Here is a 14,275-nt window from a genome sequence, read left to right on the forward strand (position 1 = left end):
GACGATTACATGCCAACCAGAGGCGAGAGAGCTGATGTTAAAAGACCAGAAGATAATTTAAGACCTGAAGGACCATTTGAGGGAAGGCCGAAAGATGATTACAGTCCAAAACGTGCGGAAAGACCAGAAGTTAAGAAGCCTGAGGATAATTTAAGACCAGAAGGGCTCTTTGAAGGACGTCCAAAAGATGATTACGGTCCAAAGCGTGCTGAAAAACCAGAAGTMAAGCGTCCAGAAGACAACTTGAGACCCGAGGGTGTATTCGAAGGGAAACCTAGGGACGATTATAAACCAACTCGTGGTGACAGAGCTGATGTGAAACGTCCAGAAGATAATTTAAGACCGGAAGGTCCATTTGAGGGTCGTCCAAAAGATGATTATTCACCGAAACGCACAGAAAGRCCTAAAGTAATACGCCCTGAAGATAATTTACGGCCAGAAGGTGATTTTGAAAGACCGGAAAAATCCCCAGTTGGTCCAGCTGAACGTCGTTCGCCAATCAAACACCCGGACAATCTTAAACCCGAGGGTGACTTCACTGGTAGACCCAGAGATGATTTTAGACCAACGAAAGGCGAACGAGCTGACGTCAAAAGACCAGAAGATAATCTCAAACCTGAAGGTCCCTTCGAAGGCCGTCCAAAAGACGATTATGTTCCAGTTCGCGCTGATCGTCCTGACATTGTCAAACGCACCGATAATCTTCGGATGGAAGGAGACATTGAAACCTACAGGTCTCGTGACGATTACACTGATTTCCTTATCCGTGAACGAGTTGAAGTTACAAAATACGAGGACAATCTTCGTATGGAAGGTGTGTTCACTGATACCAGAACCAGAGACGATTTCAAAGTGGTCAGAGGTGATCGAGCAGATATCATACGTCACCCGGATAATCTCAAATCCGAAGGACCATTCGAAGGCCGTCCCAAGGATGATTACTCACCGAAAAAAGCTTCGCGTCCGGAGATAAAAAGGCCGGAAGATAATTTGAGACCGGAAGGGCCATTTGAGGGAAGACCTAAGGATGATTATTCACCTAAACGTGCTGAGAGACCAGAAGTTAAAAGACCTGAAGATAATTTGAGACCGGAAGGGCCATTTGAGGGAAGACCTAAGGATGATTATTCACCTAAACGTGCTGAGAGACCAGAAGTTAAAAGACCTGAAGATAATTTGAGACCGGAAGGTGATTTTATTGGTCGTCCGAAAGAAGAAGTACCTAAACGTGGCGAGAGAGCTGACGTCAAAAGACCAAAAGACAATCTACATCCAGAAGGTGATTTCGATAGGCCGGAAAAAGTTCCAATGGGTCCGAGCGAAAGAAGATCTCCCATCAAACATCCGGACAATCTTAAGCCCGAAGGTGAATTTTTATCGAGACCTAAAGAAGAGGCGCCAACAAAAGGTGACAGAGCTGACATCAAAAGACCAAAGGACAATCTATATCCAGAAGGTGATTTCGATAGGCCGGAAAAAGTTCCAATTGGTCCGAGCGAAAGAAGATCTCCCATCAAACATCCGGACAATCTCAAACCCGAAGGTGAATTTGTATCGAGACCTAAAGAAAAGACACCAACGAAAGGTGATAGAGCTGAAGTTAAAAGACCAAAGGATAACCTCCATCCAGAGGGTGATTTCGAACGTCCTGAACATGAAGAATTTAGGCCAGCAGAGAGACCAGAGATAAAGAAACCTAAAGATAATCTTAAACCTGAAGGCGAATTTGATAGACCACAGGTAAAGAAGTTTGGTCCTGCTGAAAAGAGGACACCAATTAAACATCCTGATAATTTGAAACCGGAAGGTGATTTCCAAGGTAAACCTATGGAAGATACACCGAAACGCGGGGAAAGAGCTGACGTTAAGAAACCCAAAGACAATTTACGCCCGGAAGGTGAATTCGATAGACCCGTCAAGTCTCCAGTCAAACCAGCCGAAAAACGTACGCCTATCAAACATCCGGATAATCTTAAACCCGAAGGAGATTTTATTGGTCGACCTAAGGATGATTTTAAACCTACCAAAGGTGAACGTGCTGATGTTAAAAAACCTGAGGATCATCTTAAACCCGAAGGTCCGTTCGAAGGTCGTCCTAAAGATGACTATGTAACAATTCGTGGTGAACGGGTGGACGTTGTAAAACGTACCGATAATCTTCGAATGGAAGGAGACATAGAAACCTACAGATCTCGCGACGAGTACACTGATTTTATGATACGCGAACGTGCCGAGGTTGTCAAGTATCAGGATAATCTACGTATGGAAGGTGAATTCACCGATGTAAGAACCAGAGACGATTTCAAAGTTGTCAGAGGTGAACGAGTAGACATTGTCAGGCACGAAGATAATCTGAGAATCGAGGGTCCCTTCGAAGGTCGGCCTAAGGATGATTATTCGCCAAAGAGAGTGACCAGACCGGAGATCAAGAAACCGGAAGATAATTTGAAACCTGAAGGGGAATTTGAGAGACCCGAGAAGGAATCGGTTGGACCAGCTGAACGTAGATCACCCATTAAACACGATGACAATTTGAAGCCCGAAGGTGAATTTATTGGTCGTCCAAAAGAACAGGTACCTAAGAAAGGTGAACGCGCTGACGTAAAGAAACCGAAAGATAATTTGAAACCAGAAGGAGACTTCGAAAGGCCTGAGAAGAAGCCTGTTGGCCCGGCCGAAAGAAGATCACCAATAAAACACGCTGATAATTTGAAACTAGAAGGTGATTTTGTTCAAAGACCGAAAGAAGTAAAACCTGGCAAAGGTGATCGCGCTGTTATTAAAAAACCGAAAGACAATTTGAAATCGGAAGGTGAATTTGACAGACCAGAGAAAACAGTTGTTGGGCCTGCCGAAAGAAGGACACCGATAAAACATCCGGACAATTTACGTCCCGAGGGTGAATTCGTAGGTCGTCCCAAAGATAAAACACCTGGTAAAGGTGAAAGAGCCGATGTCACGAGACCCAAAGACAACCTTCGTCCTGAAGGAACATTCGAGAGACCGGAAAAAAGTCCAGTCGGTCCAGCCGAAAGACGTACGCCTATCAAACACGAAGACAATCTTCATCCCGAAGGTGAATTCGTTGGTAGACCTAAGGATGATTTTACGCCGAAACGTGCCGAACGTCCTGTTCAAAAGAGACCGAAAGACAATCTCAAACCGGAAGGTGAATTTGTTGGCAAACCAAAAGATGATTACAAACCTGGCAGGCCAGAGAAATCGGAGATCGTCGTGCACCGTGACAATTTGAAGATGGAGGGCGATATTCACGTACACAGATCGAGAGACGATTACGTTACAACTTCGAGAATCGAACGAACGGATGTTATTCGTAGAGAAGACAATCTCAAAGTAGAAGGTGAATTCGTCGATATTAAAAGACGAGACGATTACAGAGTAACGCGTGGTGAACGTAGTGAAATTATTAAACACGAAGATAATCTTCGTCCGGAAGGTGACTTCGATCGTCCAGAAAAGACCCTAGTAGGTCCTGCAGAAAGAAGGTCGCCTATCAAACACCCAGACAATTTGAAACCAGAAGGTGATTTTGTTCAAAGACCGAAAGAATCGTCGCCTGGCAAAGGTGATCGTGCAGTAATTAAGAAACCTAAAGACAATTTGAAACCGGAAGGTGAATTTGATAGGCCGGAAAAGACAACGGTTGGACCTGCCGAAAGAAGGACACCAATAAAACATCCCGATAATCTTCATCCGGAAGGAGAGTTCATTGGTAGACCTAGAAAAGAAACTCCAAGTCGTGGGGATCGTGCCGATGTGAAGAGACCCAAGGATAATCTTCGTCCCGAAGGCGAATTCGCTAAACGTACGCCGAAAAAAGTGGAACCAGCTGAGAAACGTGGCTTGATCAAACACGATGACAATTTGCACGTCGAGGGAGAATTTTATATTGTTCCGAAGGATGATTACAGTCCTCAGAAAGTAGAACGTTCACCGATGAAAAAGCCTCAAGATAATCTCAAACCAGAAGGTGAAATGCACATCGTACAAACTTCGAAAGAAGATTACAAGTATACGAATGGTGAAAGAATTGAAGTACGTCGTCACGAGGATCATTTACGTATGGAAGGTGAATTGGATGTCAGACGATCTCGCGACGATTACAAAAAGATTACGAAAGTTGAGCGAGTGGATGTCAAGAAAAGAGAGGATCACTTGAAAATCGAAGGAGAGTTCATGGATGTTCGAAGAAAAGATGATTACACTTACGTTGTTGGTGATCGGGTGTCTGTTAAAAGACAACCTGATCATTTACGTCCCGAAGGAGACTTTGACAGACCTCAAAAGAGTCCTGTAGGTCCGGCCGAACGAAGATCACCGATCAAACATCCTGACAATTTGAAACCGGAAGGTGATTTTGAGCGTAGGACGCCGGAAAAGATAAAACCAGGTGAAAGACGTTCGCCCATTCGTCACGTGGACAATTTGAAACCCGAAGGCGACTTTATAGGCCGTTCACGCGAGGATTACACGATGAAACGCGGGGAAAGAAGCGAGGTGATCAGAAGGGAAGACAATTTGAAGATGTCAGGTGATTTCCAAGGCACCAGCATGCAAAAGTCGACTTATACCGTAGTCCGTGGCGAACGTGCTGAGGTTAAACGTCATGAGGATAATCTTAAAGTCAGTACCGATAGTATGGAGACCAAGACAACGAACAAGGACACGTTCACTCCAATCAAGAAGGATTTATCGACCGGTGATAGACAAATAAGTCGAAGACGTCATATGGAATCATCGATAAGTTTAGGTGACGATACTAGCACCATGATAACAACCAATCAGAAGAATTACAACACGTATACCAAACGTACTGGTAAAGAAGTTGCCGCACACATCAGTAATATTGGATCGGACACTTGGACTAGTGGCAGTGACGTTAAAAAGACAACAACATCGGTTCAATCGGATCAACGTGTTTCTTCAGCTCATACTGCACATCATCAGACAATCATTGACCGTCGTAACGTATCAGCAATTAGCAACGAACAACGCCACCATACTACACATCATCATCACCAACAACATCAGCAGCAACAACAGCAACACTTGAGCGAACATCAGCAAAGAATCTACTCATCAAACGAACAACAACACTCCAGATCCCAAAATGTAGTTCAATCCCGACGTATAATAGAAGACAGATCGATGGATCATCAATCATCTCGTCACGGCCAGATTGTTAAAGATAGCAAACAGATTCAAGATACGCAAAGACAGATTCAGGATAGTAATAAACGGGATTACGTTAATTCGATGCACGTTGATAAACGTCAGACCACGAGTGGTCAGACGAGAAATACTAAGCAACACGAACAACACACGATTTCTAGCCAAGCCAGATACAATGGTAACCAAGCGAGTAGTTCGGAATTCAAACAAGCAATCACCGGATCTTCTGTCATCGATAATACTCAAGAATCTCAATCGTCCTATCACAAGACGTCGCATCATAGAAAAAATATCATTTCATCGTCGTCTACAGATGTAACAAATTCTGTCCTCCATCGTCGCAGTGGCGTGACAACGTCAACCGAAGCACTTCATACAATTTCCTCGACTGCTGCCGATCAGAAAAAGAGTTTATCGAATTTAGCAGAGAGTGGACAATACATAAGCAACTCGAGTCAAAGCAACGACAGACGCAGTTACACTTCGATGCACCGTAACAACAAGGAAGCCAATCCTTGGGCATCCTCGACTTATGAGAGACCTCAGAGAATCGTTAGACAGGATAATTTAACTGTCGGTGGTAAATTTTATTCTCAAAGCGAGGCCAAAACTTATGGCAACTTCGCGAGCAATCAAAAAATCGAAAGAGTACACAGGCAAGCCAATGTATCCCATATAAAATTAGGCGATGGCACTGCTGTTACATCGAGCATGTATAAAAAAGAATACTCGCCAAAACACAAGGGTCCCTGTCCTGCATCCCTCATTGAATCCAAACAAACACCCTTTAAACATACGCGTGACACCCCTAAACACAAATTTTACATGCCAGTTGTTTCCAATTAAACTCTCTCGAGTTTACGACGAATCTCTCCAGCATAGTTTTTGAAAAAGAAACTATGCGTGTTTGGGGTTTTTTCGTCTTTTCTTTTTTTTTTGTTTTGTTTAAATTACATTTAAGATAATCATTTTTTACCTATGACCACGAATAATCAACGAAATATTTGCAGAATATTTAATCGAAGGTGTGCTCCAATTAATCCATGACATATTTTGTACGAAACTAGATGGGGGCTGATTCAAAGTGAAAAATAATTATTGATTGTGATAAAAACCTATTTTTTTCTATTGAACTTTATCTGTTATAATATATATATACATATCTATATATATATATATATATATATATATATATTTGTTATTATTAAAACGATGACGCGTGGGAGTAAAAAAGAAAAAAAAAACGAAAGGGAAACGAATGATCATTTGACACGATTATTATTGCAATTTATAATTGTTCGAACAAATTTTCTTTTTAAATCAATGGGAAATATAAAAAATATATTATATATATATTATTCATATTATAAATGAGAATTAATTTGAAAAATTCAACCAACGTGTATTACGAAGCAATAATTAGAGCTTAAACAAATAAATAAATAAATAAATAAATAAATAATAATAGTTACCCGCGTGATAAGGATTCGATTTTAACAGGAAGTTAAAACATCGTACGATTAATTAGGTTAATCTCTATATGGACTACGTTTACTATTATTTCTTTGTTTTTGATAAATATACCGTCCATTTCTCAAATATATATATATATACACACACATATATATATATATTTCTTTTTATATTAAATATATAACAAATATATATTCCACTTTTTTCTTGCTCCTATATATTTTGTTGTTGTTGTTCCAGTAATATCGACGCTTTTATTATCATCTTTTTTCTTTTCTTTATTTTAGTTTATTTGATAATCAAATGAATGCTAGTTTCTTTTTCTTTCTTCATTATTTGTCAATGAATTTATTTTTGAATTATATTATATCATACGTGTATCCACAATTATGTTTTTTATTTATTTCGTATCCCTTTTTTTCCTCTCCTTCCTTTTATTTTTTAATTTAATTGTCATTACGGTTTTGTTTAATTTATATGGTCAGTATATTTTTTGTCATTTCAATAATTTACACTACAATTCTAAGCAGTGCATAATGTTGTTTGATATTACAAATAATTTTTAATCTAATCACAGACAAGTTTTCTTTGACTCCCTAATTAATACAATACGATTGCAATCGTAGATTTAAAGTTAGGCGAATTGTCAAAGAAATGATTACTATATCATTCCTTTTATTTTGATATGTTTAAAATATAAATCAATTAATTTAATAAATTATATCCTAATTACTTCACAGTGACATACAGTGCGTGTAAGTATAAGTAAATAATAAAAGATAAAAACTATATAAATTAATTAAAAAATAATATTCTTATTTAATACTCTGTGTGTTCTCAGTGCAGTAGTATGCCAATACAGGAATGGGTTATATTTTTTAACTAGGATTATTTGTTCAAAAATATCGTAAAATTGTAAGCCTGAGAGATTGTTTTAAATCCTACAAAAATTAATCTTAAATGTCTCGAAGAAATGTAATTAATTATGAAAATCTCTTAACAATTTTTGGCCTAACCGAATGAAAACTTTGGAACCCCATTCCTGTATTATTAGATTTAATTATAAGCAATAAAATTATCTATAATATTAAACATAAACCGTTTCACTAAGATAATGATCGTCAATTCTATTTAAAAACTTCCTTCGTTCATTTTTTTAAATATTTTTTTTCTTTTCTTTTCTTTTTACGAAGCTTAATCAAGTTTCAATCGTGAAACATGATCTAACGCTGACGTTAATAAATAAATTATTATAGCACAAATGTGTCGTTAATGTTATCCAATTTTTGTATAGTCAAGAAAAATGCAATAAATAAATAGATATATTGTAAAATATTAATTGTACGATATAAACTGCATATACCAAGATATTTGAAATAAAAAACAAAATAAAAATGATTTTGAGATAGATCGATCTTAAAAAAAAACAATGTGCATCAAATATTTTGTTTTGTTTCGCAGCAAATGATTAAAACAAAAATGTGAAAGTATTTTCTACACGTCAAATTAATCGACACATAACCAAAAAATACATAGATACATACATATATTATACATACAATATATGAATTAATTAATAATAAATAAATTACAATTATACAATTACAAAATAATCAACCTTTCGGAGAGTGATTTAATTTTTAACGATGATTTGATACACAATGTTGGAAGTATTCAAACTAATTAACAGTTTGATCTTGATCCTATTAATATTATTCCAATTAACTACAAGCAAACCTTTCATTAGATCATACAATAATATTTCCAAGTAAGTAATTAAATAATATATCTGTAAAAATGAATAATTCATTACGCGGATTTATATATTAGGATCAATAAAGAGCTTAATAATAATCAATTGAACAATGACGAGGAACAAATGGCGATACTGTTCAATAAAACTTTGGATTATTTGATACCACGACGTCGTTTATTGGACGATCATAATTCCTATAATTATTCTAAACTCAAAGGAACTCAACGATCCAACATTTCTATTAATACCAATGAGAATAATCTTGCAACGTCGACATGGTCATCGGATGTAACAGTTAACACGGAATATTTTTCTAATACACCAATCATTTATGAAGATTCAACGCGTGTTAGAAGAAAAAGAAATGCATTGGAAGATGAAAATCAGTCAAAGTTTGACGAGGAACATGAAACTGATGATAAAATGAACAATAAACGTTCATCATCGTCATCATCATCATCATCTGATAACGATGACAGTGGGGATCAAAGTTCGAATGTAGAAAAATCTGAAAGTGACGAGCTCGAAGATTACAACGAAGAATCCAACGACAACGAAACGGATGATCAAGAAAATGTAGTTCAATCCAAGGATGCGAAAATGAAACGAGAAAGTTCGGATTACGATTACGCTGAAGATCAGGATAATAAATCATCGAACGATGTTAGAGTTAAACGGGACGAAACTAAACAGACCAACGACAAGACTATTGTAAAACTCGAGGATGAAAATCCGAAAAACAACGAATTAATTTCGTCGAACAAAATTGACATAGATAAGAGCAAGGAATCGGATGAGAAAAAGGAAGATTTATCGGACGAGAAAAAATTAACTAAAGAGGAAGAAGAAAATGGGGAATACGAGAAACGCGTAGAGGAAAAAATCAAACGTAAAATAGATTCGATAAAGGAAGAGATCAAACGTGAAATAGAAAGGAAACGTAGGGATCGTGAAATCGAAAAGAACAATGCCAAATTCGATGAAATTCAGAATAAGGATAACGAAGAACAAGAGAACCCAAATGAGGAGATTTCTAATGTCGATGAAAAAATAATTTCCAAAAGATCGTCCGACGTTGTAGTTAGGCCTAAAAGAAAAATGGAAAAAAGAAGAAGAAGAAGAGGAAGAGTAGGAAGAGGTGGAGGAAGAGGAGGAGGAGGAGTAAGAAGAAGAAGAAGAAGAAGAATAACATCATCGAATGATAATGATAAAATTATGCATCGTTTGGAAGAAATCGAAGGTGTTGATAATCTCAGAGACGATGATTATCGAATTGCTGAATCGATTCGCGAAAGTAATATTAAAAAAAGATTTGCAACCGAAGAAAGATCCGTTAAGGGAGAATCGATTAGGAATAATGACATTTCTATGAACAAGTCGCCCGTTAAAAAACGCGAAAAGGTACGACAAATGTTTATCGTTAAGGATGACAGCGACAAGAGACGTAGGAAGAAGAAAAAAAGAAAAGTCAATAAGAACGAGGAGGAGGAACGCGATTTAACGTTTGATCCAAATTTACTTCGTAGAAATCAACGAGCGCTTGACGAGAAGAAGGTAAGGATTAAAAGAGCTAACGCAAGATTGATTAATTTTGAATACAGGCCGCAAAATATCGAGGACGAGGAAAACGACGAAGGCAATGAATTCGGTGACGATGGTCTCGAAGACAGAACATCCAATTTGAAAGATCGTAATAGTAATTCGTTGATCGAGGATCAAGAAGAGAATGAATATCAACGGGCTAATTTTCTTTTCCCTGGAATTTGATTTCAAAAATTGTAATCGCAAATAATTTTTATTTCATAAATTTCAGTTATATAGATTTTTATAATCGTTCATTGTTTTTTTTCATACTCTCGATCGATTAGAAATTGTTTAGCATATCGTTGCTCGATCATTTTTAACTACAATCGGTTAACGAGAAATTCTCGTTACCAACGCGTGTGAGAAATAATAAAAGGAAAATTAATATAAAATGTTAACCTTTTTTTCTGTTTGTTGTTCGATTAAAGAGCCAATCCGATTTGAGAGCTTTGGCATCGTCGGCGAAGGATTCGAATAGACGATTAATTACGGATTACAATGAAGCTTTCGGTGGTCTTCAGAGTCTTCGAGATAATCCTAATGGAGCTTTGACCAGATTTAAAAGGATCAAACGTGTTCTACAAAATTCACGAACTTCACATAAAAATAAACTATCGGATTAATGCACACGTGTCGTATTAAAAAAAAAAGGGAAAAAAAAAAAGAGAAAAAGAAAAAGTAACGTACACATTACCCAATTTAAATATAAAATTATTTTTCCAATTAATTTATTAACAACTATCTGTAATATCTAGGAACTATATAGTAGAAAGTTAATAATAAAACAAATTCTTATATTTAAAAAGAAACTCGAATAAATTGCGTTCGTAATAATAATAATAATAATAGTAATAATATTAATTATATTAATCAAATATTAAGAAGAATAAAATACAGGGAGGTTTTACGGGCAAATACACATACAAACACGACTGTATAGATGTTTTAAGATTTAATAATGAATGTACGATTAAACACAAAGAAGACACATAGATCGTTAACCCTTGTGCGCTTACATTATGGTTTTTAAAGGGGGTTCGGGCGGGTCTGGGCCGAAGGGGAGGAGGGATCATAGGAGTCAAAGGGAAGAAGTTTTTCTTTTCTTTCTTTCTTTTTTTTTTTATAAATCATTCTCATCACTCGAATGATACAATTCGTCAATCTCATATATATATATATATATATCTTTTCCTTTCCTTTTTCTTTCTTTCATTATTATATATAGTTTTGTTTCTTTCTCTCTCTCTCTCTCTATATCGCTTGTTCCTAACTTTTATACAACAATATGAAACAATTATTTACAATGATAGGTATTGCATTAAGAAGAGGAGTTTTTTTTTTCTTTTTCTTTGAAGTTTAGTTTAAGACTAAATGCTTATGTGTTTCTTCTGTGTGTGTGTATGTATGTGTGTTCGTAGAGAAGAATTACTATACATAATTCAAGAATTAAAGCGATCGAGATCGAAAATTGTTATAGAAAATGATTATATTTGAAAACAATTGTATAAAAGAAATGAAATGAAAAATGTCGACGAGTAAATACAATAATCAATCAACGATGGCACAAACTGTTTTTGGTTATAGAAAAAAGAAATGATTATGATTATATTTTTGTTTAATAATTGTTTCATTTCGAGCTCGATCGCATGAGCAGGCCTGTGTACGAGTCGATAATTTAATGATCGTACGATTACGTTCCTTAATTATTAAGATTTGTTTTAATTAATTAATTAGAGAACGCGAAACCGGATTCGAGTTTTCTCTTCGTTTTTGTTTTTTTTTTTTTTCGTTTTCCTTCTTGTGTTTTTTTTTTATCGTAGGTTCGATTTTGGTTGGTTACTTTTTTTGTTTTGTTTAAAATGTCGATCGGATCAGTCTGGCAAAGGCTCGTTGCTACAACGTTTTGTGAGGCACCGAATTTTCTTGTTTCTTTTTTTTCTTCCTTTAACGTAATTCATCATTTTTTGTCTTCTTATTTAGTGAAAAAAGAAAAAAATAAGTTCGATCTCGTATTTTTTGTTCTTCTTCAAAATTCCATTCACAGTAATATATTTTAATAATAGTCGTTTCTTTTTTTGTCTTTGATATATTTTTTTTAGGAAGAAGAGAATATGAGAAGGAGTTCGATTAGATTCATTTCTTTTTTTTCTTTCTAACCTGACAATGCGTCGAATCGACAAGTTTCGAGAGCGTGTAAAAAGTTTGTGAAAGAAGAGAATAGTCGAGAAATTTTTCTTGTTCGAAAAGAGAAAAAACAATTTTTAATTATTAATCAGGGTGGGGAAAAAAAAAGTAAAAATGTTGAACTTCTAACTTTTCATTCGGCCGATGGAATTCTGCGACGGAGACTTTTATCTATGATACATTTTTATTCTTATTGTTCATTTCTTTCATTTTTTCCTATTCTTTTTTTTTATAACGCCGTGTCTCGAAAGAGAAAAGTTTTTACCTTTTTATTTAGAAAAATCGATGTCTGAGAAATGGTGTTCGCAATAATATAGTACAACAACGTAACGATATTACAGAATCAATGTATGTTCTTATATAGATATATATATATATGTATATGGATTAGTATTAATAATGTATATACATATACATATACATATAGTGTATTGATACCACAATAATATGGCTATTTACAAATCGTATGTACACGTTTCTTTTCTTCTTTATCCTTTTTTTTTTTGTTTTTGATTTGTCTAATTATTTCTTAGACTAATCTGAGATAAAAGACGAAATTTTTGTATTAATATATGTGTAATGTAATGTGTGTGTATTTTTCTCTCCCTCTTTTTCTTTTACGTAATCGTCTGTAACATTACATTTGTAATAACTTAATAATTTCAAAATGGCTAACATAATTCAAGATGACTGCCTTTTCCAATATGGCTAATTTCTAAATGGTTGATAAAAATGTAACTTGTATATCAAATACAATAAAAAAAAACGTCGTTCAAATAATATTCTTCAATGAAATTTTACCAAAAACATGTATACATGTATGTGTATTGATTTCAACATAAAAAAAAGGCGAGAGAAAGAGAGAGAGATAAAAATGCAAGCGACAAGATCTAGTTTTTTGATTAACAAAATAAAAAAGGTAGTTTCTTTTTATAATTTTCATTTCTCATTCATTAGTATGTATTCTACTATACCAACCGGATTTGAAGTCGAAAAATCTTAAATAGCAGTCGTTTCATTATGTAGAAGATGTGTATTTATTTATAATATGTTTGTATTTATGCAAAGATTTGTTTTTTTTTCTTTTTTTTCATATGATTCTTCATTTATTTGTCAGCGATATTCTATTTATTCCGACCGGACTCGATTTCTTTTTTTTTTTCCATTTCTTTTTGTCTCGATAGGCTCTCTTTCGTAATTACTATTAATATTTTTAAGTACTAATTGTGTAAGATATTTTTGCTTACGTTAATATTACACGATCATCTGAGTTTCTAATATACGTTCCACTTCTTTTTTTTTCCTTTTAATTATTCATCTTTGTCTTCAGTTTCTCTTCCTCGTTTGTTTCTACTACTATTATTATTATTATTAATATTATTATTTTACATAATATAATCGACTCTTAAGATCTAAGGCGAATATTTAATACGCACTTTGGCACCATTTTCATGAAAACTGTACTCCCGTTTTTCGAATTCTTTACTCATTTCTTTTTTACCTTTTTTTTTTATACACAAATTTTGACATATATGAAAAAAATTTGTTACGAGTTATAATTTGTATGGCTATAACGAGAGGACGTATGTATATACAATAATAGAAGGTACATGTGATAAGCGTTATCGATCGCTTTTAAGAATAGTTTTGTAAAACTTTCGATTATTCGAATCAAATCGAATTTCATTGCGATCATGATTCAACAATTCTTAAAAAAGCGTAATTAGTACATATATATACAATCAAATACGAACAACTCGGTATTTTTAATAGTATCTATGTTAGTATATTATGTATAGCATGTATGTATGGGTGATTTTACATACGTAATTCTAAAAACTTTCAGTAAATGGTGAAAAGTGTATTATATGTAAAACCGTATATATATATACGTTTGAGATGCAGGCTGAAAAAGTTTTGTCACGATCTACACATTGAGAAATTAAGAATTATTATAAAGAAATGTAATTCATATGTTATAATAAAAATTGAATAATATGTGAATAAAGAAAAAAATAGAATAGGATCAAGTAGGACAATAAAGAATAATAATAATAATAATAATAATAATAATAATAATAATAA

At 34.7% G+C, this 14,275-nt stretch overlaps 2 protein-coding genes across 2 annotated transcripts in view; both read left to right on the forward strand.

The window, feature by feature from the left end:
* The window catches only part of LOC106787301 (titin), a 22,117-nt gene extending 15,774 nt beyond the window's left edge, over window positions 1–6,343 (forward strand). Inside the window, exon 9 of the mRNA XM_014749534.1 lies at window positions 5–6,343. Within this exon, the coding sequence (XP_014605020.1) occupies window positions 5–6,039 (6,035 nt within the window). The 3' untranslated portion in view covers window positions 6,040–6,343. The remainder of the gene's footprint in view (window positions 1–4) is intronic.
* Window positions 6,344–8,530: 2,187 nt separating this feature from the next.
* LOC106787343 (myb-like protein X) lies at window positions 8,531–10,848 on the forward strand. Its single transcript, XM_014749630.1, has 2 exons — window positions 8,531–9,976; window positions 10,435–10,848. The coding sequence occupies exons 1-2, from the start codon at window positions 8,546–8,548 to the stop codon at window positions 10,627–10,629; spliced, it is 1,626 nt and encodes a 541-aa protein (XP_014605116.1). The 5' UTR covers window positions 8,531–8,545; the 3' UTR covers window positions 10,630–10,848.
* Window positions 10,849–14,275: the final 3,427 nt, after the last annotated feature.

The sequence above is a fragment of the Polistes canadensis genome, unplaced genomic scaffold (assembly GCF_001313835.1).
Source record: "Polistes canadensis isolate GaletaPanama2010 unplaced genomic scaffold, ASM131383v1 scaffold_98, whole genome shotgun sequence".
Taxonomy (NCBI): Eukaryota; Metazoa; Arthropoda; class Insecta; order Hymenoptera; family Vespidae; genus Polistes; species Polistes canadensis.

Bases quoted from the DNA above. Each gene is read 5' to 3' on its own strand.
- LOC106787343 (XM_014749630.1), top strand. From the start codon at position 8,546: ATGGCGATACTGTTCAATAAAACTTTGGATTATTTGATACCACGACGT. The intron at 9,977-10,434 runs GTAAGGATTAAA...GTTCGATTAAAG, and splicing joins GAGCGCTTGACGAGAAGAAG to AGCCAATCCGATTTGAGAGC.